Source organism: Schistocerca gregaria, chromosome X (genome assembly GCF_023897955.1).
Source record: "Schistocerca gregaria isolate iqSchGreg1 chromosome X, iqSchGreg1.2, whole genome shotgun sequence".
Taxonomy (NCBI): Eukaryota; Metazoa; Arthropoda; class Insecta; order Orthoptera; family Acrididae; genus Schistocerca; species Schistocerca gregaria.
The window spans coordinates 754,012,164-754,036,145 of record NC_064931.1 but is presented as its reverse complement, the minus strand read 5'-3'; the positions used below and the strand labels follow the sequence as shown (position 1 = coordinate 754,036,145).

Below are 23,982 nucleotides of genomic sequence, written 5' to 3'. Positions count from 1 at the left end.
TCTTCCTTCACGTATCCAGAAATCAGAATTTGTTCTCGTTGCTGACGTTCCAAACAGTATACTGAAGCATAATAAAGTAACTTCAACACTTCACATCTGCATCTACGTGATTGCTCTGCAATTCACAATAAAGTGCCTGGCAGACGGTTCAATGAACCACCTTCAAGCTGTCTCTCTACCGTTCTACTCCCGAACGAAATTTTTCTGCGCGCGCCCTAATTTCTCTTATTTTATCGTGATGATTATTTCTTCCTACGTAGGTGTGTGGTAACGGAATGTTTTCGCAATCGTAGGAGAAAACTGGTGACTGAAATTTCATGAGAAGATCCCGTCACTACGAAAAATGCCTTTGTTTTAATGATTGCCACTCCATTCACGTATCATGTCTGTGTCGCTATCTCCCCTATTTCGCAATAACACAAAACAAGCTGCCCTTCTTTGTACTTTTTCGATGTCATCTGTCAGTCCCACCTGATGCGGATCCCACACCGCACAGCAATACTCCAGAATAGGGCGGACAAGTGTGGTGTAAGCAGTCTCTTTAGTAGACCTGTTGCAGCTCCGAAGTGTTCTGCCAATAAATCGCAGTCTTTGGTTGGCTCTACCCACAACATTATCTATGTGATCGTTCCAGTGTAGGTTATTTGTAGTTATAATCCCTAAGTATTTAGTTGAATTTACAGCCTTCAGATTTGTGTGACTTATCGCGTAATCGAAATTTAGCGGATTTGTTTTAGTACTCATGTGAATAACTTCACACTTTTCTTTATTCAGGGTCAGTTGCCCCTTTCTGCACCACACAGATATCCTACCTAAATCATTTTGCAATTCGTTTTGGTCGTTTGATTTATTTACAAGACAGTAAATGACAGCATCATCCGCAAAAGATCTATGAGGGCTACTCAGATTGCCTCCTATGCCGTTAATATAGATCAGGAATAATAGAGAGCCTATAACACTTCCTTGGGGATCGCCGGATATTACTTCTGTTTTGCTCGATGACTTTCTGTCTGTTACTACGAACTGTGACCTTTCTGACAGGAAATCACGAATCCAGTCGCACATCTGAGGCGCTACTCTGTAGGCACGCAGTTTGATTAGAAGACGCTTGTGAGGAACGGTGTCGAAAGTCTTCTGGAAATCTAAAAATATGGAATCAATTTGACATCCTCTGTCAATAGCACTCATTAATTCGTGAGAGTAAAGAGCTAGTTGTGTTCCGCAAGAACGATATTTTCTGAATCCGCGTTGACTATGTGTCAATAAATCGTTTTCTTCGAGGTACTTCATAATTTTCGGATACAGTATATGCTCAAAACCCCTACTGCAAATCGACGTTAGTGATATGGACCTGTAATTCAGCGGATTACTCCTACTTCCTTTTTTGGGTATTGGTGTGACTTGAACAATTTTCCAGTCTTTGTGTGAGCGAGTGGTTGTATACAATTGCTAAATATGGAGCTATTGTATTAGCATACTCTGAGAGGAACCTGGCCGGTATACAATCTGGAACGAAAGCCTTGCCTTTATTAAGTGATTTAAGGTGCTTTGTTACACCGAGGATATCTACTTCTATGTTTCTCATCTTGTCAGTTGTTCTTGATTGGAATTCAGGAATATTTACTTCGTCTTCTTCGGTGAAGGAGTTTCGGAAAACCATGTTTAATAACTCTGGTTTAGTGGCACTGTCATCAGTGACTTCACCGTAGTTATCGCGCAGTGAATGTATTGATTGCGTCGTGCCACTGGTGTGCTTTATGTACGACCAGAATCTCTTTGGGTTTTCTGCCAGATTTCGAGACAGAATTTCATTGTAGAAATTACTAAATGCTTCTCCATTTGAAGTACGAGCTATATTTCGAAGTTCTGCAAAACTTTGCCAGTCTTGGGGATTTTGCGTTCTTTTAAATTTGGTATGCTTTTTTCGCTGCCTCAGTCTTTGGACTGAAGGCCACAACAACAACAACAACAACAACATGTTTAACATGTAACATTTAGGTCTCAATGTAAGTTACAGTCATCTGAACATCCACACCCTTTAGTGATTTATTTACTATTCAATACCCTTTATTATATTACACGTTTTAATCATTAGTTCAGTAACTTTACAGAACGTATCTGATTATAGATGTCTTCCCTCTTTTTGACAATGTCTTCTGTAGCTTCGAGACTTCTGGAAGCAGTCGCGCGGTTCCGGACTGCGCGCCTAGAACCGCTAGACCACCGCTGCCGGCGGTTTCTTTTTCTCCTAGCATATTTGCTGTAGAGTTATAACTGCAATTTCATGAAGACTTTCTTTTCTTCTTGCTTCTGTTTTGGTGATGACTTTAATATCGACAGCCAACAACAGCATTTCAGATCTATTTGGTGCAAAATGGATTTCTCTCGTGTTTCTCTCTCGTGATGCTTCTTCTCATTCTGTAATGATTTTGTCCAGTGACAACCTGAAGTAGAATGCTGAGAGACTATCAGATGTCTAAAGCTACTCGTTTTATTAACGAAAAGATAATTAAATCAGTTTCACACACTTACTGAAACTTCTACTATGCTTGAACATAACGCTATCCACGTCCCACCTGATGACTCCCGACTATAAATACAGACTTTCTAGTAACACTGATGAAGAGCAGCCCACGAAATCACTCCAAAAGACCATGAATGTTACACTCGTCGAAGCTTCGCGGAATTTATTAGTTTCTAGTCTATACCGCTAACGTCCACGTTTTAATTTGGTGTAAGGCAGCACTGCAGGCAAATACTTTCGAAAAAGACGTCCTAACAAAATATTTCTCTTTTGGGAACACATTTTTTCTTACTGCCAGTCGATATTTTATATTACCCAACTTTCCCCACAGCGCCTCATTTACCCTTTCAGACCCTCTGGTTACAATTGTGTATATTAACTTTTACTGTGTCTTAGAGGCAACAGAAATTTTTTTCCCAATGGATATCTGAGGCACACATTTGTGAATGTTCAACCGTTTTATCATGCGCGAGTACTGCCAAGTGTTCGGTATCTCTATGAATATGTCAGCAAGTAAACGCAGCAGTGCGCAGCAGTTCGTGATCACCAGAAAACACAGATGTGGTTCGTTCGCTGTATTCCAGTGTATAATAAACTGAAAATTGTTATTCTGCATGGTAATTATTGAACGATGATTTTCGTATTGATAACAATAGAGAATATTTCGTAATTAGTTATTTTAGTCTATAAAATGAAGGCAAGTGTACAGTGTATGTTTTGAAAACTGGTACGTAATTTGTATAAATCTCGCATCTAAAATCATTAAACATTCACCTAAGAGCTTTACCACACAAAGATATATTTTCTTTTCTCCAGAAAAAAATCAGGTCTAAAAGGGTTAATTCAACTATACTCCATTGCCCTCGCTTTACTTTTGTTGATATTCACCTTGTAACTTCTTTTCAAATCATCATCCATTCCATTCAACTGATCTTCCAAGTTCTTTGCCGTCTCTGAGAAAAATACAATGTCATCGTCAAACCTTGAAGTTTCAAATTTCTCTTTCTATATTTCTCTTTGGTTTACTGTCTGGTCAATTTACGGATTGAATGACATCGGGAATAGGCTACAGCACTATCTCACTCCGCTCTCAATGAACTGCCTCCTTTCCGTCTCCTATTGTTATAACTGCCGTCTGGTTTCTATACAAGTAGCAGATAACATTATTCCACCTGCATTTTATCGGAGCAACCTTAAGAGTTTCAAGGAGTATACACCTCGGTGTGTATTGCTTTTTTAATGTGATCATATAATTAGAATACAGTTAGTGCCTATAATGAGTTTTTTTATTAATTGTTGCATTTTACAAATGACGCGCAGAACTGAGAGACTACCATAGTTCGTAGATTTACAAAATATTTTTAGAATCTTACACGATACATTATTTTCGAATAGAATCTAGTAAAAAAATCTACCTTTTGTATTCTATGGTTGTATCAAAGAACTGACATTGAAGGAAATACGTATATAAACTATGTATTTCTTGAAGGTATTTTTGTTCTGTCACTGCAACTACAAAAATGAGTGACTTTTTTTTTTCACCAGACGTGTTTCGCTTTATTGAAGTAAAGCATCATCAGTGGTCTGTAATTAAATTATTTACATTTTGATTTGCTTTTAGATCGAAGAACAGTTCGTTAAGAATAAGTTCATTTTGTACTTATGCCGATTTTCGGTTGACTTCTCGATTACATCGAGAAATACCGTCTGCTAGCACATCCTTTTACAAGGATATTGTGCAAGTGATGGTATTACAGATTAAGAGCAAAAACTTAATTCATATGTACAAGCATTTAGATACTTTGAAGTCTAGTTTGACAAGGATGAGACAGAGAGAAATAACAAAAGCATTATCAATTCCTAATGTCACTACATATAGTTTACTTACACCCTTTGTACTTTATTGTGTACTAATTTGTATATGTTTACAATTTGATGTTCCCTGGCATCGAATTAAAACCAGTGCCATGAACAACAGTTATAAATATTATTAAATACTAATTATTTTTAACATTTCTTAATGCTCATATTACTTTCAGTATTAATAAAACATTAGCAATTCCATATATTTATCAAGAGAAATTTCAAATAACAACTGCTTTAAAAACAAATTTTACCAAGCTGATGTCCAAGACAGTTTTTGGTACCGGTATAGGTCCAGTATTTCTGTGTCGAAACTAGGATTGTTCCATGGCGACGGTTGATCAGTCCAGACGTCTCTCATGGGTCTAAAGTTCGTCTGGACTTGCTAGTGCTACCGCAAATCTCTCCTGAGCCCTTCCTCGGAGGAAGACCCTAGCTTTTTTTATCTATGTGACTTATTGCATATTCTGTGATCCAACATTACATCCATCATATTTTCATGCATTGCACTATAACAATATATTCATTTGTATGGGTAGCCTATTAGCCAGCGCTAATCATCTGCAAGTCCTTCTACACTCTGCAGGACTTTCCTTCTACTATCAGTGTGCTGCACGAATCAGCGCTCTTTGAACTGAAGTGTATCAACTGCTCTCTTGATAATAGAACGAAATGTTCACCAGTGTAGCAGTAACAGTTATGATGATGATGATGGTAAGATGTACTAAAACTGCACCTTTGGTTCCGGCAGGGGTAAGATGTTGCTGGGCTACTCGGACGCTGAGTTGGCCAACCTGGGCGGCTACGACCTGGTGCACTACGATGACCTGGCGTACGTGGCGAGTGCTCACCAGGAACGTGAGTATAGCCGATATCACTTTCCCGCTTCTTCTTCTTACTTTGTCTTTTCTCGTTTCTTCTATTATATAGGCTGAAGCATTGTTAGTGGCAGCTGGTGGCCAGGTGTCCCTGACGACGCCATTCACTCTCCCTCCCCCCCCCCCCCCCTCCTCGCCAGTACGTAAACTGTGTACCTCATCTGTCTCCCCTCGACTAAATGTGAGAACGTTTTCTAAATGCTTACAAGGCGTGTATCTGGAGCAGGGCGTGGGTACCATCCCAGTATTTACCTGGTCCGATGATGTAAACCGCCTGTAAACCACATCAACGATGGCTGGCTCACCAGCAGTCCTCGATAACCCGATTCGATCCGGAACAGCCTCCCCCCCCCCCCCCCCCCCCTCGCCGTAACCCGGAAGCGGCAATTTACGTACTCGGTTATCCGGTCGGGTCGCTCTCACATTGTCTCTACCGCTCAAAAAATCATATATTCATAAACGTCAGCTTGCAGCCTTTCTGGAAAGAAAGCAAATTGCTAAAAAGGACGAGCTCGCAAACTGTATTTCGTAATTACACTGAAGAGCCAAAGAAACTGATACACCTGGCAAATATCGTGTACGGCAATTGCGAGCACGCAGAAGTGCCTAAACACGACGTGGCTTGGCCTCGACTAATGTCTGAAGTAGTACTGGACGGAATTGACACCATGAATTCTATAAGGCTGTCCATAAATCTGTACGAGTACGAGGAGTGGAGATCTCTTCTGAACAGCACGTTGCAAAGCAACCCAGATATCCTCAATAATGTTAATGTCTGGGGAGTTTGGTGGCCAGTGGAAGTGTTTAAACTCAGAAGAGAATTTTTAGAGCCACTCTGTAGCAATTCTGGCATGTGGGGTGTCGCATGGTCCTACTGGAATTGCCCAAGTCCGTCCAAATGCACAGTGGACATGAATGTGAAGGTGATCAGGCGGGATGCTTACTTGCGTGTAACCTGTCAGTCCTATCTAGACGTATCAGGGGTACCATATCACTTCAACTGCACTCGTTCCATACCATTACAGAGTCTCCACCAGTTTGAACAGTTCCCTGCTGACAAGCAGGGTCCATGGATTCATGAGGCTGTCTCTATACCCATACTCGTCCGTCCGGTCGATACAATTTGAAACGAGACTCGTCCAACCAGGCAACGTGTTTCTAGTAATCAACAATCCAATGTCGGTTCAAATGGTTCAAATGGCTCTGAGCACTATGCGACTTAACAACTTAGAACTAATTAAACCTAACTAACCTAAGGACATCACACACATCCATGCCCGAGGCAGGATTCGAACCTGCGACCGCAGCAGTCGCGTGGTTCCGGACTGAGCGCCTAGAACCGCGAGACCACCGCGGCCGGCCCCATGTCGGTGTTGACGGGCCCAGGCAATGCGTAATGTAGTCATCAAGAGTACTGGGCCTCCGGCTCCGAAAGCCCATATCGATGATGTTTCGTTGAATTGTTCGCACGCTGACACTTGTTGATGGCCGAACATCGAAATCTGCACCAATTTAGTGAAGAGTGCACTTGTGTCACGTTGAACGATTCTCTTCAGCCGTCATTGGTCCCGTTCTTGCAGGATCTTTTTCCGGCCGCAGAGATGTTACACTCGTGAAATGGTCGTACGGGAAAATCCCCACTACGTCGCTACCTCGGAGATGCTGTGTTCCATTGCTCGTGCGCCGGCTATAACACCACGTTCAGACCCAATTAAATCTTAACAACTTTCCATTATAGCAGCAGTAACAGATCCAACTGCGCCAGACACTTATTGTCTTATATAGGTGTTTGCCGATCGCAGCGCCGTATTCCGCCTGTTTACATATCTTCGTATTTCAATACTCATTCCTATGCCAATTTCTTTGGCGCTTCAGTGTATTAACAAGAGTACATGTAAGTTAAATTGTTTTATACAACCTGCGGCATAAACATATATAAATCTAGAGTTTGCAGTACGAATACGTATCTTTAACTGAAATCTGGTTTCATTAAGAGCGTACCGAACCTACAGGCCCAAAATTATTCATCTGACAAAGGATCCTAAACTGAGTATTTAGCGATAATGCACCAACAATCAGAAATTACCATTTCAGTGGTGCGGAGTTTTGAATGCCGACTGCGAATGACACGTATTTACACGAGTAAACTGCTTTTGTTTCATAACAAATAGCTGCGTGTCATGTCGACATTGGTGACGCACCATGAAAAGCAATACACGGTGGAGTTTGCACTGCTTACACCTCACAACTGGTTGTCGAAAATTCATCATAACTCATTACAGGAACTTGTATGTATATTATATATGCAGAAGTCTGTAGTACCCGGATTCTGCAATAGTAACATGTCAACTCGACCTTGAAATGAACACTTCGAAGATTAGTATGTGGAGAATGCTGGTGAAACTGCAGACTGTTTTTGGACCGAGTACTGGCGGAAATGCAACTGTATCCCTATTATTAACAAGCGTGCAAGCAGTGGTGCCAAGTGATTTTGAACTCAGAGTTCAGCTCTGTCGCTGGATTGTACAGCAACGCCTGAACTGACAATGGCGATCATCCCCATTTTTCAGTTGCCTTAAATTGATGTTATTAAGTGGGAGTTGCTTGTGATGATTAAAAAAGTTAAATACTCATCTCCGATCATTAGTCTCTTATCTCTAAGTACTTAGTTTTGGGTTTGTGATCGTAAAGATTTGGGACACCCCGTTTCAGCTCACTGATTTTTTTATGTCAAAAATGATTTCCCCGAAAAATATCCATAGGAATCTTCCAGCATTTATTAAGATTATTGTCATATTTCCAGTAGTTACATCTTAATTTTCAGAACAATTCTATTTGATCTCATACGGGATGTTCAAAAAGCCTCTCCACAGTGCCGTATGATTGTTAGCCTCGCGTGCCGCATGCCGCAGTGAATATACCGAAATGAAACTCAATGAAACACAAGTTATTAATTTATTGAATATATTCATTATTACTTACAAATTTTCACATTAAATGTTGAAAGTGTCCCCCTTGTTGTTGAATGCACAGTTCAACTCTTCTACTCATGTTTCCAAATACAAGCTGTAACATTTCTTCTGTAACAGAAGCAGTGAAAGTGGATATTGCAGTTCTCAATTCATCGATGGAGTTTGGATGGTTTTTATAGACAGTTGCTTTTGCTGCACCCCGGAAGAAAAAGACAGGTGGTGTTAGGTCAGGCGATCGTGGAGGCCAAAGTCCCTGTGAAATTATGCGATCACCAAAAACATGCCGGCCTGTGTGGCCGAGCGGTTCTAGGCGCTTCAGTCTGGAACCGCGCGACCGCTACGGTCGCAGGTTCGAATCCTGCCTAGCGCATGGATGTGTGTGATGTCCTTAGGTTGGTTAGGTTTAAGTAGTTCTAAGTTCTAGGGGACTGATGACCTCAGGTGTTAAGTCCCATAGTGCTCAGAGCCATTGGAACCATTTGAACCAAAAACATCACAAGCAGCGACATTGAAAGGCGAGCTGCACGCGCGGCTGCACCATCTTGTTGACAATAACCGTTCAGTATTTCACTTAACACAAGTTCTCCTGTGAATGGGTACAGAATATCACTGCAGTATCGTTGTGGGCTTATTGTTTCGTTGAAAAATATGGGACCCACAATCCGACGTCTAGAAATTGCAATCAAAACTCCTACTTTCACAGAATGAATTGTTTCCTCATGAATACACAATGGATTTGCAGTACTCCACATACGAGAATTTTGCGAGTTCATGTACCCGGATAAATGAAACCACGCCTCATCAGTGAAAAACGTTTCATTAAGAATATCCCTTCCATTTTGTTGAACTAAATTTTTGAACCACTGACAATAATGCGGTCTCTTGCCGTGATCAGTATTTTTCAGTTCTTGCACAACTGTCACTTTGTATGGAAAAAACTCTAACTTTTTCCTTACAGCTATGTGGGCCGTTCCGACACTAACATCGATTTCCTGGGCGAGTTTTCTTACTGACTTGTTCGAACTCATGGACATTTTATCAGAAATATCGAGTAGTTTACCATCAGACAAAACTCTAGGATGACCACTTCCCGGTGCATCTGTCACTGAACCCGTACTTCAAAATTTGTTAATCATGTCTCGCACAGTATCGCAGTGTGTGAGTGTTGTCTCCGGGAAAACTTAATTAAATGTTTGACGAACTGAAACTGTGTATTTACCGCCAGCTTTGAACAGTTGTTCGACTAAAAACACACGTTCTTCAATGGTTAGCATTTTAACGGTGACAAAAACGAAACAAACGAACAAAGGAACTAAATTTAAACGTTCACGTCAACACGTAACGACACACACCAACGATACTACTGGTGCTGGCTGACATAAACGAAACAGTGGAATGTTGGGAGAGTCCACTTGAAGGGAAGTAACCCTGGCAGGCGAACAATCGTACGGCACGCGCGGCTAACAATCAATCATGTGGCACTGCGGAGAGACTTCTTGAACACCCCGTACTTATATTGAGATTATTCAAGAACCACTGCGAAAGGAAGGATGCTTTGCGACGTAAAGTATGTTCAATGCCCATATTTCTATCGGCCGCTTCCAGATAAAAAAAAATGTGTTTGATTATGTCTTTACTGCAACTGATTTTTATTTTTCCAAATATGTATGGTGCCGTCTGTACAAAGTACTTAGTTGTATACTAGAGTTGGTTTAGTTTATCATAGTCCTGCAACGTGGTCGCAAGCTGAGCCTCTACCGAGTGGATGGTGCACTCGAAATCGTCCCTTTCCCACGCAAGCCCGCAGCCGACACTAATTATGTCATCGTCCTTGGCGTCGATTCTACTGCAATGAGGATACGTTACCCGGCTACACAATTATCCACGTAACTTTTTTCTTTGCGTACAGATTGTACTTAGTATCTAAAATTTTCCACTCATTCGTAACACAACTCTTTTCGAGTGTGGCCCTGTACCGGAAAAGGATTTTAAACAGTGGCAGTTCGTGAATATACATTCTGGGTGTTCACAAATTGTTAGATTCAAATAAATTGAAGAGTTTGAAATTAATAGCGTGCTGTAGAACAGCTATGCTTATCAAGTTTATACAACTACAGCCACTGCCTATAATAATAACAATAATAAAAGTAATAATAAATGCTCAACTTATCTGACACAGGAAGGAATTGTTTTTGTGGAATTTTGTCTTTTTGTACATAATTAAGTACAGTTGAGGGCAATAATGATATAATATGTAAGCTTTAGCAACTCTGTTTCGTATTTTACTGTCAGTGGGAGTTTTCGTGCTTTTTCATTTTTTCAGACAAATATACAAGTTCCCTAATTAGTTTGTTTATAATGGATCAAATCAGATGTATTAGTTCACGAATTTACTTCTGAGCTGAAAATCAGATATTCTTAAGGTACACCTAAACAAGAACTTGTGCTAACTGTGCACTTACTTGTTATATGTTCGGTGTATATACGCTTATTTGAGTTCGTCACTGTCTCAATCAAAGGTTCTGGTCTCGGATGCCGTAGTTCCTTTACGGTTAACTTTTCCTGGTAATTTACTTTTCTGTTCCCAGAATGGGATTTTCACTCTGCGTCGAAGTGTGTGCTGACATGAAACTACCTGGCAGATGAGAACTGTGTGCTAGACCGAGACTCGAACTCGAGACCTTTGCCTTTCGCGAGCAAGTGGTCTACCGACTGTGCTATCCAAGCACCAGTCCCCGTAGCTTTACTTTTCTGTTAGCATTTAAAATAGATTCAACATAGTTCATGTTCACATTGCACACGAAAGCCGATTCCCGCACAGTAAATAACCAACTCCAAACACAAACTGCCGTTTGTGAAAACGATTAAACTCAAGTAGTAATGTCTACCTACATGGTCACTTCATTAGAATACAAATAAGGCGCTGAGTTCCATAAGGGTCTAAAGCACACCGTCGTCGACCCAATATTTCAGTGAATATCAGAGAAGCCAGTGATACAGCTTTTCGTCCATTTTCATATAAACAGTATTAGCCTACACCATAGATAAACCTGATTCACCATAAGATCAATTAGATTTCAGAAGTATGAACAAGTACTACACTCTCACAATCGACGATGACGTGCTTTAGGCCCTTATGATTCTCAGTGCCTCAAATGGGTTACTGTAGTCTATGACAAAATTCATAGCTTAGTATACTATAACTCATTCAGAAACCCACAAAATAGGTTTACTGTCAGTACAACTTTAATACATGCTGCCGACTGAGCTGATTTTACTATATAGTAGGTGAATTAGCATATCTGGAGAGTGTACTAGCCCATTTAGCAGGATTTATGCCGAGCGAACAGGGAATAAAGTCGCTCGCAGTGTGCTACCATCTGGTGGCACTGACGCAAACTTCTAGTTGAGTGGCAAGAGCTAGCTGTGCACATCGTGAACCATGCACGTTGGTTATCAAATCTGCAGGGTGCGATTTGTGCTTCTACCAGAGGGGGGGGGGGGGGGGGGGGGAGATTTCTTAGGGTGTTAGGAGAATTATATATGTTACTAGCTTGGACCGTGGCGTTACGCATGGTTAAACAGCTATTTATAAATAGATGTTAATGCCGGAACTCACTATTGACGCGTATGCACTATCAGAAAAGCCATCTCTTGTTATATCTTTAAAAGTACATTATAGGTAAAGCTTATTTACTAAATCATCTACATACGGGTACAGATGTACGAGGGAAATTCAAAATGTAGAGCCACATTTGTGAAAAGTTGCACTTATTCTGGTGATAGAAAACTGAAACATATTAATAGCGTTAATAGTAAGACTTATTAAAAACTTCCATTGTTCGGCTCCACAAATTTACGTTATATGTAAAGCTTTACTCCAGTGCGTGGGAAATAAACATCCCAGGGTGGGATGCATAAACTAAAACCAGAGGAGGGGATGGTCTGATGCAGAGGGGGGAGGGGGGGGTAATCCCCCCATCCACCCTGCAAATCGCACACTGCAAATCGGTACGTATTTGCCCGTACGGCAATTACGTCACGCGGGTTGCTCATGCGCAAAAGCTCCTAAAAACGTGCACGACTGAAGGTGTGCTCGCGAACCTGATGCCAAGTTTCATGTGGTCTAGAGGAGCAGTACTGCAGTAGATTTAATTGCCGTATCTTTCAAATTGCAGCATCTATGTTACGTTTCACAGCATTCAAAGAAAAATAAACAGTAAATCCGCAAGGTGTAGATAGTTAGGGTGTTCACGTGCTCTTGTGCTCTAATACCACAGCCGCCATTGATTTTAAACGCTTGCCCACGTCAAAAATCGTTACAGTTTCCTCCTTTCTCCTCTCAATATCTACCATTCTTTCAAAGCGCGGTCGTTTCAGATGGACCACTTATCCAGACCACTTAAATAGCAGCAGTACTTCATGATGGATTGCTTCGGAAACGATCTGAGAAACACATAAATGGCAGATAAGGAGGAACAGGTAGTGAATGAAGATTAAGAAGCACAGCTGTTCCAAGAGACGTATTTCAGTCTATATTAGTTTCTGTCCGTACCGAGAGAATTACCATTCACTCTGTAGGCCTCTTAGGCTGTTTCACATGATGTATTCCGCTGTTTGGTGTAGCGCACTACAAAATTAAATACGGAGAGGGGGCATCGCTTAGCAGCTAAACGCCTCATTTCGCACTAGTTATATAAACAACGATATTTAAATCTTCCAATTGATACTTCTGGTAGCAGGTACATCAGTGCATCAGTAACCTATAATGTCATGCGTATTTCTAAATCGTTACTAAAAACTCTGTAGATCTCGGGGCGCGAGCGATGTTCGGTAATGTTTGTGGAGACGGAGGACCGTGATTATTTTCGTTTCCACTGCCCGAATATATCCGATTACGCGCCATTTGCGTACCACAATCATAGCTTTAGATTATTTCATGCATTTACCTGGGAAATCATTAACGCAAATTTTACAAAAAATTAAAGCTCCAAGTTTTATCTGGCTCAAAATTAGCCTCCAGCATAGATACCATTCTTGTTTCTACAGCTAGCTTTTATCGTAATTTGCAAGCTTTCCATTGATGCACTTAATTTTTATTTAATATTCTGGGATATATCCTACAAATCGGTCAACGAAACATTATGTGTCCAAAAGCTTTCGCTTCCCCACTAAATGAGCTATGTGTGACACCAGGCTATGCATGCTGGTTCAAGAAGGTTAAAGTGTTTTCTGTTACGATTTTTAAACACAAAGAAATGAGTGTGTACAAACGGTGCTTGATTGAGTCCACGAGATCGGACGTACTGTAAGAAAGCTTGCATAAGAGTTACACAACTCAGAGCGATGTAATTGTGGATTGGCAAAATAAGGTAAGCGTTAATCCCAAACTACGCTCTGATAAACCTAATAAGTTAACTGATTGTGACTGTGGAACGCTGAAGCTTATTATACGAAACAGTCGTTAGCCTCGTCGCCTACCGCAGAGAGCTTCCGTTTCAGTTCATATTTATCTATTCCACAGTGATTGGTTCAAATGGCTCTGAGCACTATGGGACTCAACTGCTGTGGTCATCAGTCCCCTAGAACTTAGAACTACTTAAACCTAACTAACCTAAGGACATCACACACATCCACGCCCGAGGCAGGATTCGAACTTGCGACCGTAGCAGTCGCACGGTTCCAGACTGCGCGCCTAGAACCGCGAGACCACCGCGGCCGGCATTCCACAGTGAATATATTTCTGCATTGACTGCTTGTCATAGAAATGTACTGAAATACCCACCACCACCTGCTCCTTATATTTCAGGAAGAATGGAGTCAAATGTCGTCTCTTTCTATCAGAACGTAGTGGAAAGCCTTTCTCAAATATTACACAGCTTAATAGTAACCAAAGGAGGTCCCAGATGATATCAGTATACGCTTTAATCTCTTGAGCGCACAGCAATCGTTATCCGAGTGTGTGCTCTTAATTTTCTTCTATGTTGTAAAATATTTACTTCGACAGCATTTATTCTTTCTCTAAAATTTATGAAAAATATGTAGAATATCAAAACACTATTACACAAAACTATGTAGAAACGGTTTTCCTCTTTAGAGAGGATTACTTTGATCTGTAGCCAGTGATCTCGCCATCAACAAGGGGTCAGATACCAAACAAACAGCAAATAACGTCCAAATATACTGCAACATGGGCCAAAATTCTGAATCTCCGAGGAGGCATTTTATAGGCTTGATCTTTAAACATTAACGACGTTTTTAACCCTTTCCTTTTCGTGTGTACTAACAACTCAACTTTTTTTTCCTCTGATCTACAAATACAGTTCTGAAGACTGGCGCATCCGGAATGATTGCGTACCGCTTCCAGACGAAGGAGGGTCAGTGGCAATGGTTGCAGACCAGCTCTAGGCTCGTCTACAAGAATTCCAAGCCAGACTTCGTCATCAGCACGCACCGGCCACTCATGTAAGTACCTTAAGACCATCAATAAAATGTCGATACGATTTTTAAATATTTAAACACCTACACGCCCCCATCACGAACGTCGTTGTTGTACAAAGCCGTTGAATACACACATCAAAAAAAGTTTTGCATCACCCCAGTTCCTAGAACTTCTGAAGACAGACGTTGACTGTGGATATTGTATCACAGACACAGTCCCCTTGACCGTTCGGAGAGGCCACTAAACCCGCCCAAAGATGTAAAAAACCATGCATGAGCAGCGCCTATTAGACGGAGGGGGTCCGTGAGCCGATCAGTTCCAGTCATTCCAACACGGAGGAGGTACACGGTTCGTGTTGCCTGTTGTTCAACCATGCCTAGACGGTCAATACAGCGGTTCGAACGAGTTACTTTGTGCCAGGAAGGGCTCTCAACAAGGGAAGTGTCCAGGCGTCTCGGAGTGAACCAAAGCGATGTTGTTCGGACATGGAGGAGATACAGAGAGACACGAACTGTCGATGACATGCCTCCCAAAGGCCGCCCAAAGGGCTACTACTGCAGTGGACGACCGCTACCTTTGGATTATGGCTCCGAGGAACCCTGACAGCAACTCCACCATGTTCAATAATGCTTTTCGTGCAGCCACAAGCCGTCGTGTTACGACTGAAACTGTGCGCAACAGCCTGCATGATTCGCAACTTCACTCCCAAATACGTGGAGAGGTACATCTTTGAAACCAAGACACCATGCGGCGCGGTACAGATGGGTCCAACAACATGCCGAACGGACAGCTCAGGATTGGCATCACGTTCTCTTCACCGATGGCTGTCGCATATGCCTTCAACCAGACAATCGTCAGAGACCTGTTTGGAGGCAACAGAGTCAGGCTGAACGCCTTAGACACACTGTCCAGCGAGTGCAGCAAAATGTAGGTTTCCTGCTGTTTTGGGGTGGCATTATGTGGGGCCGACGTACTCTGCTGGTGGTCATGAAAGGCGCCGTAACGGCTGTATGATACGTGAATGCCATCCTCCGATCAATAGTGCAACCGAATTGGCAGCATATTGGCGAGGCATTCGCGTTCATGGACGTCAGTTCGCGCTTCCATCGTGCTCATCTTGTGAATAACTTCTTTCAGGATAACGACATCTCTCGACTAGAATGGCTAGCATGTTCTCCAGACATGAACCCTATCGAACATGCCTGGGATAGATTGAAAAGGGCTGTTTATGGACGATGTGATCCAGCAACCACTCTGAGGGATCTACACCGAATCGTCGTTGAGGAGTGGGACAATCTGGACTAATAGTGCCTTGATGAACTTGCGCATAGTATGCCACGACGAATACAGTCATGCATCAATGCAAGAGGACGTGCTACTGGGTATTAGAGGTACCGGTGTGTACAGCAATCTGGGCCACAACTCTGAAGGTCTCACTGTATGGTAGTACAACATGCAATGTGTGGTTTTGAGGAGCAATAAAGAGAGCGGAAATGATGTTTATATTGATCTCACTCAAGAGACTTCAAATAATACATACGTAACGTTTCGCATCTATAGCATTGTTTCCGACTAAAAAAATGCGGTGAATTAGTTTGTGGGCGACTCTCGTATCTAATGTATATCTGTGATATGCGTGAGAGTGAGTGAGTGTGTGTGTGTGTGTGTGTGTGTGTGTGTGTGTGTGTGTGTGTGTGTGTGTAAGTTGGAGATTCCTCACATGAAGTTGAGGTTTGACAACCCTGGATGTACGCTACTGACCATTAAAACTGCACACCACGAAGATGACGTGCTACAGACGCGAAGTTTAACCGACAGGAAGAAGATGCTGTGATATGCAAATGACTAGCTCTTCAGAGCAGTCACACAAGGTTCGCGCCGGTGGCGACACCTACAACGTGCTGTCATGAGGAAAGTTCCCAACTGATTTCTCATACACAAACAGCAGTTGACTGGCGTTGCCTGCTGAAACGTTGTTGTGATGCCTCGTGTAAGGAGGAGAAATGCGTACCATCACGTTTCCGACATCACACACAGGAGCGCCTGCGATGGTGTACTCTACGACGAACCTAGGTGCACGAATGCCAAAACGTCATTTTTTCGGATGAAACCAGGTTCTGCTTACATCATCATGATGGTCGCACCCGTGTTTGGCGACATCGCAGTGAACGCACATTGGAAGAGAGTATTCGTCATCGTGATACTGGCGTATCACCCGGCGTGATGGTACAGGGGGCCATTGGTTACACGTCTCGGTCACCTCTTGATCGCATTGACGGCACTTTGAACAGTGGACGAAAAATTTCAGATGTGTTACGATACATGGCTCTACCATTCATCCGATCTCTGCGAAACCCTACATTTCAGCAGGGTAATTCACGACCGCATGTTGCAGGTCCTGTGCGGGCCTTTCTGGATACAGAAAATGTTCGACTGCTGCCCTGGCCAGCACATTCTCCTTTCTCTCACCAATTGAAAACGTCTGGTCAATGGTGGCCGAGCAACTGGCGCGTCACAATAGGTCAGTCACTACTCAGATGCATGGGACGCTGTACTTGTACACGCCATCCAAGCTCTGTTTGACTCAATGGCCAGGCATATCAAGGCCGTTATTACAGCCAGAGGTGGTTGTTCTGGGTACTGATTTCTCAGGATCTATGCACCCAAATTGCCTGAAAATGTATCACATGTCAGTTCTAGTATAATATAATTGTCCAATGAATACCCTACATTTCTTATTGGTGTAGCAATTTTAATGGCCAGTAGTGTCAATACGTAACGTTTCACATTCATAGCATTGTTTCCGATCGAAAAGAAAAATTCGGTGCAATAGTTTGTGGGCAACTCTCGCATCTAATGTTTATTTGCGATATCTGTGATCCGCGTGAGTGTGTGCGTGTATGTCTGTGTGTGTAGGTTGGAGATTCCTTCCATAAAATTGAGATTTGACGCCCTTGGATGTACACTCCTGGAAATGGAAAAAAGAACACATTGACACCGGTGTGTCAGACCCACCATACTTGCTCCGGACACTGCGAGAGGGCTGTACAAGCAATGATCACACGCACGGCACAGCGGACACACCAGGAACCGCGGTGTTGGCCGTCGAATGGCGCTAGCTGCGCAGCATTTGTGCACCGCCGCCGTCAGTGTCAGCCAGTTTGTCGTGGCATACGGAGCTCCATCGCAGTCTTTAACACTGGTAGCATGCCGCGACAGCGTGGACGTGAACCGTATGTGCAGTTGACGGACTTTGAGCGAGGGCGTATAATGGGCATGCGGGAGGCCGGGTGGACCTACCGCCGAATTGCACAACACGTGGGGCGTGAGGTCTCCACAGTACATCGATGTTGTCGCCAGTGGTCGGCGGTAGGTGCACGTGCCCGTCGACCTGGGACCGGACCGCAGCGACGCACGGATGCACGCCAAGACCGTAGGATCCTACGCAGTGCCGTAGGGGACCGCACCGCCACTTCCCAGCAAATTAGGGACACTGTTGCTCCTGGGGTATCGGCGAGGACCATTCGCAACCGTCTCCATGAAGCTGGGCTACGGTCCCGCACACCGTTAGGCCGTCTTCCGCTAACGCCCCAACATCGTGCAGCCCGCCTCCAGTGGTGTCGCGACAGGCGTGAATGGAGGGACGAATGGAGACGTGTCGTCTTCAGCGATGAGAGTCGCTTCTGCCTTGGTGCCAATGATGGTCGTATGCGTGTTTGGCGCCGTGCAGGTGAGCGCCACAATCAGGACTGCATACGACTGAGGCACACAGGGCCAACACCCGGCATCATGATGTGGGGAGCGATCTCCTACACTGGCCGTACACCTCTGGTGATCGTCGAGGGGACACTGAATAGTGCACGGTACATCCAAACCGTCATCGAACCCATCGTTCTACCATTCCTAGACCGGCAAGGGAACTTGCTGTTCCAACAGGACAATGCACGTCCGCATGTATCCCGTGCCACCCAACGTGCTCTAGAAGGTGTAAGTCAACTACCCTGGCCAGCAAGCTCTCCGAATCTGTCCCCCATTGAGCATGTTTGGGACTGGATGAAGCGTCGTCTCACGCGGTCTGCACGTCCAGCACGAACGCTGGTCCAACTGAGGCGCCAGGTGGAAATGGCATGGCAAGCCGTTCCACAGGACTACATCCAGCATCTCTACGATCGTCTCCATGGGAGAATAGCAGCCTGCATTGCTGCGAAAGGTGGATATACACTGTACTAGTGCCGACATTGTGCATGCTCTGTTGTCTGTGTCTATGTGCCTGTGGTTCTGTCAGTGTGATCATGTGATGTATCTGACCCCAGGAATGTGTCAATAAAGTTTTCCCTTCCTGGGACAATGAATTCACGGTGTTCTTATTTCAATTTCCAGGAGTGTATATTTATTGAAGTAGCCCTTGATGTGAGACTTTTCTTCCGCACACAGGGAAGAGGAGGGCCGCGATTTGCTCGGCAAGCGCACCATGGACTTCAAGGTGAGCTACTTGGACGCGGGGCTGACGAACAGCTACTTCGCGGACGCGGACCAGCTGGTGGTGACGTCGGGCGTGTCGACGCCGCAGCACGCGGGGTCGCCGTCGGCCACGTCGACGACGCCGCAGCGCGTCAACCGGCGCTACAAGACGCAGCTGCGCGACTTCCTGTCGACGTGCCGCACCAAGCGCAAGCTGTCTGCGGCGGCGGCGGCGGCGGCCGCGGTGTCCACGTCTGCCGCGCAGCTGCCGGCCGCCGCCCCCGCCATCGAGTACGTCGACACATCGAGCGCCGCCGCCGCCGCCGTCGCCGCCGCCTACTCCAACCTCAACAACATGTATGCTGCGCCGTACCAGGCGGCCTCGGGCGGCGACGCCAGCCTCGGGCCCTACATGGGGCACTCCAACTCCAACTTCCACCAGAGCCTGTACTCGAGCACCGCGCTCGACAACCGCTTCCTCGCCACGGACAACCTTTTCCACCAGTACCGGCCGCTGGGGACCTACTACCCCGAGTACCACCCGGCGGCGACCACGCCGTACGTCGGCAACGGCTTCCTGGAAATGTCGACGCGGCCCGCCGCGTGCAGCCTGCCCGCGTACGACCACCACCACCACCACCACCACCACCTCGCCAAAGACGACAAGCTGTACGCGTGCCAGCAGCTGGCGGACCGCGGCGGCGGCGGCGGCGGCGGGGGCGGCGCCGCCTACACAAAGTGCCTGGACGCGGCGTCGTACGCCGCCTCGCCCCTCGCCGTCGAGCTGCAGACGGGCAAGCCGCCCGCCAACTCGGCCGGCGCGCAGCCCACCCCCGCCGGCGACGCCAAGGCTTCCCCCGTGTCGTCGTCCAACTCGGCGGGGTCTTCGCCCGCGACGGACGGCGCCGTCCTCGTCACGCCCAAGATGGAGGAGCTGAAGGCGGACGTGCTGGCGCACCAGCAGCACCACCAGGCGGCGCCGCCGCCCCCGCCGCCCCCGCAGCCGCCCGCGCAGCAGCAGCAGCCGCAGCACTACGGCGAGCGGCAGACGGTGCTCATGTGGGGCAGCGCCGCCACCTCCGCGCCGTCGACGCCCTCGCCGCCCACGCCGGCGCCGCAAGCGGCGGGCAACGGCGCGACGCCGTACCGCACCGCGGCGCCACCTCCGCCTCCGCCCGCGCAGTCGGACAAGGCGACCCACCCGCTCAAGTCGCTAGCCGAGATGAACTCGGTCGGTGGTGGGGGTGGGAGCTCGTGCAAGTGGGGCTCCGTGGCCAAGCCCGAGCCCGTTTCGCCCCCGATTAAGTACCCCTCCCAGCATCCCCAGCACCAAGCCTACTCGGAGGCGGGCGCAGCCACTGAGGTATGGCCCGCGCACCAGTACCACCAGTACTATCCTTACACCACTCCGTACCACCACCACGCACCCCAGTGAGTCAACATTACACTTTTATTTTAGCCTTTAAGTGGCTGCTAGCTTACTGTACGGCAACTGCGCGCAGCTTTACACTCGGATATGCGCCGGTCGAATTGCGCAGTCGCGACCTCGGCGCCACATCCGCGGCCGCGTTTTCTGTACGTTCCTCAATGTAATCCGCCGATGTTGGTAATACGACTGCGTATAAAATGGTAAAGAGCCTGTCTAACACCATTCGTGAATGGTTCAAATGGCACTATGCGACTTAATTTCTGAGGTCATCAGTCGCCTAGAACTTAGAACGAATTAAACCTAACCTAAGGACATAACACACATCCATGCCCGAGACAGGATTCGAACCTGCGACCGTAGCGGTACCATTCGTGAACACTGCACTTATTGAGCCGAGTCGATTCATTTCTATTACCTGCAGATGACCCTCCGAGGCTCAACTTGCGTCGGCTCCATGAATAATTAACGATCGCTAACAACAGGTAGGCTTTACTTTCCATATATTCATTTTTGCCATCAGCAGCCGGGAATATTTATATGACGGAAATAAAACGTAAACTATGTCACGTACACGTGCGCACAGAGCCCCGTAGTACTACTATAGCTGTCACAGTACCGCCGGTTTCTACGATCTGCGACCATCGCTTGTTTAACACAATACCACAAGAACGTACTCGGTGACAAGAAAATCCCATCAAATCATTCCAACAAATTATGTCCAGCGTCGCCTACATATAGAGACGTCTAAAAGCTGCAAAAAATGTGAAATGTCAAAACATCAAAAAGTATTGCTACTGTCACACTGCTGGCTGGCTCTGAGCGCTATGGGACTTAACTTCTGTGGTCATCAGTCCCCTAGAACTTAGAACTAGTTAAACCTAACTAACCTAAGGACATCACACACATCAATGCCCGAGGCAGGATTCGAACCTGCGATCGTAGCGGTCACGCGGTTCCAGACTGAAGCGCCTAGAACCGCACGGCCACACCGGCGGGCTGTCACACTGCGCTTGTCACATAAAAGCACAGAAAAACACGGCTTTCAATTCTTTGAAGACGTCTGCTAAAAGTTTTTGTTTTTCTCATAAAGCAAACACTTTCCAATCCACTGCATTGGTTTCGTGCATCTCGTTGAACCAGTTGTAATAGATCAGGTGCTACGCACGGGATCTTATAAAATTGTTTCGAACGATAAACAGCAGATATAATGTTAGTCGGTGCAGTGGACGTTATATGTTATAGCTAACTGCAGTCAGTTCTTCCTCTCTCGAAATTATAAGCTGTCCAGCATGTACAAGACACTTACGAGTAGTAGACAATAATTTACAGCCACACTAACTATGTAACACAGCTCTGTACGCAAATTTAAAATATTCAGCGTCGTGTGAGAATAGAAACTGATTCGTAATCATTGACGTTATGCAACGTAGTAATTCAGTCATCTGTGATGCGTACGTAATTTGTCAAAGGCAGTTTTATCAACCGGATTGCCGACTGCAGGCACTTCTTAGTTACGTTGTTTGGTTACTCATTCGTTTGGTTTACAAATAATGTTCTTATCTAAATACAGGGAGTGCTGAGTACCACTGCGACACAAAAGACAGAAATAGAGCACCATTGACTTAATGTATCTAATCCGTCATTTTTCGACATAATACCACACCAACTCTTTTTTTTTTACTCTGCACGGGAACTGATAGTTCAACGAGCGGATTTTTTTCTTGCAGCATGTCATTTCGTGTTTCAGTACGTTGCCTTACAATAATTCTCAGCATTTAGTGTCGCGGCACATAATAAGATCATTTGACAACAACCAATGACAGCAGCTCATAGAGCAGATGTTTATAACTGCGTGCAGTTGTTGTAGAAGTATTTCAGTAAATTACTGCAGTACTTGCATGTCAAACTTTAACTGCTTGTGCTTCACTAATTACAGTAACTGCAATATAAATTTTAAGTTTTTTAACACTTTCTGGGTATGCAGACATAACACTCAGTTGTAAGAGATGATTATTGGTTCGTAACCTAATTTCTTTACTTTACCTAACAATATCCTTTGTTGCATTTTGTTATTAGTACGTATTGCAGTAGGTTATATAGCACTACATATAGCATTCAGTGCAGAATAACTATAATTTTAGAAAACTTTTTCAGCATAATGTTTTATGCATTTACAGTCAGAGAAATTAAAACGCACACTGTTGATATTAATATTGTTTATACTGCACAACATCACTACAGCTTTAGCATGAGGCATTCACATAGGATCGTTGTCATTTCACGTACAGTTAATTCCATTATCTGATCAAAAGTATCTCGACACCCACTCCTCGACATCAGTGACACCAATATGGGCTGTGTACACCCTTCGCCTTCACGGCGGCTTAAACTCTGCTTAGGAAACGTTCAGTAAGGTGTCTCAATGTCTGTGGAGGAATGGCAGCCCATTCTTTCCTCGAGAGTAGAAACCAGAGAAGGTAATGATGTTAGACGCTGTGGTCTGAAGTGAAGTCGTAGTTGTGACGCTTCCAAATGCGTTCCATTGGGTTCAGGAAGAGACTCTGGGCAGGCCAGTCTATTTCACAAATGTTATTGTCCACAAATCATTGCCACGCAGATGCTGCTTTATGATAGGATACATTGTCATACTGATAGAAAAAATCATCTCCGAACTGTTCCTCTACTGTACGCAGTACACAATGGTGTAAGTGCGTTCATATCCTTCCGCATTTAGCGTACTCTTAAGCTCAGTGAGGGGACAACACCTTAACCACGAAAAACACCCCCATACCGCAACACTACCTCCTCCACACTTCATTGTTGTCACTACACATGATGGCACATAACGTTCTCCACGCATTCATCAAACCGAAAACCATCGGACTGCCACAGGGTATAGCGTGATTCATCACACCAAATCACTCGTTTCCAGTCATACAGTACCCCGCGGCGTCGCCCTTTACACCTCTGCATGCGCCGCTTAGCATTGATTACACACTGAAGAGCCAAAGAAATTGGTGCACCTGCCTAATATCGTGTAGGGCCCACGCGAGCAAACAGAAGTGCCGCAACACGACGTGGCATGGTCTAGACTAATGCTTGAAGTTGTCTTGGAGGGAAACGACAGCACGAATCCTATAGAGTTGTCCACAAATCCATAATAGTACGACGGGGTGGAGATCTCTTCTGAACAGCACTTTGCAAGCCATCCCGGATATGTTCCATAATGTTCATGTACGGGGAGTTTGGTGGCCAGTGGAGGTGTTTAAACTCAGTAGAGTGTTCCTGGTTCCATTCTGTACCAATTCTGGGCTTGTGGGGTGTCGCTTTGTCCTGCTGAAATTGCCCAAGTCCGTCGGAATGCATAATGGTCATCAATGGATCTTAGGTACATGTCACCTGTCAGAGTAGTA

At 45.0% G+C, this 23,982-nt stretch overlaps 1 protein-coding gene across 1 annotated transcript in view; it reads left to right on the top strand.

Annotated features, from left to right (window-relative positions):
* The window catches only part of LOC126299004 (circadian locomoter output cycles protein kaput), a 701,868-nt gene that overhangs the window by 666,306 nt on the left and 11,580 nt on the right, over positions 1–23,982 (top strand). Inside the window, exons 7-9 of the mRNA XM_049990634.1 lie at positions 5,139–5,245; positions 14,561–14,702; positions 19,114–20,571. Coding sequence (XP_049846591.1) covers positions 5,139–5,245; positions 14,561–14,702; positions 19,114–20,571 — 1,707 coding nt within the window. The remainder of the gene's footprint in view (positions 1–5,138; positions 5,246–14,560; positions 14,703–19,113; positions 20,572–23,982) is intronic.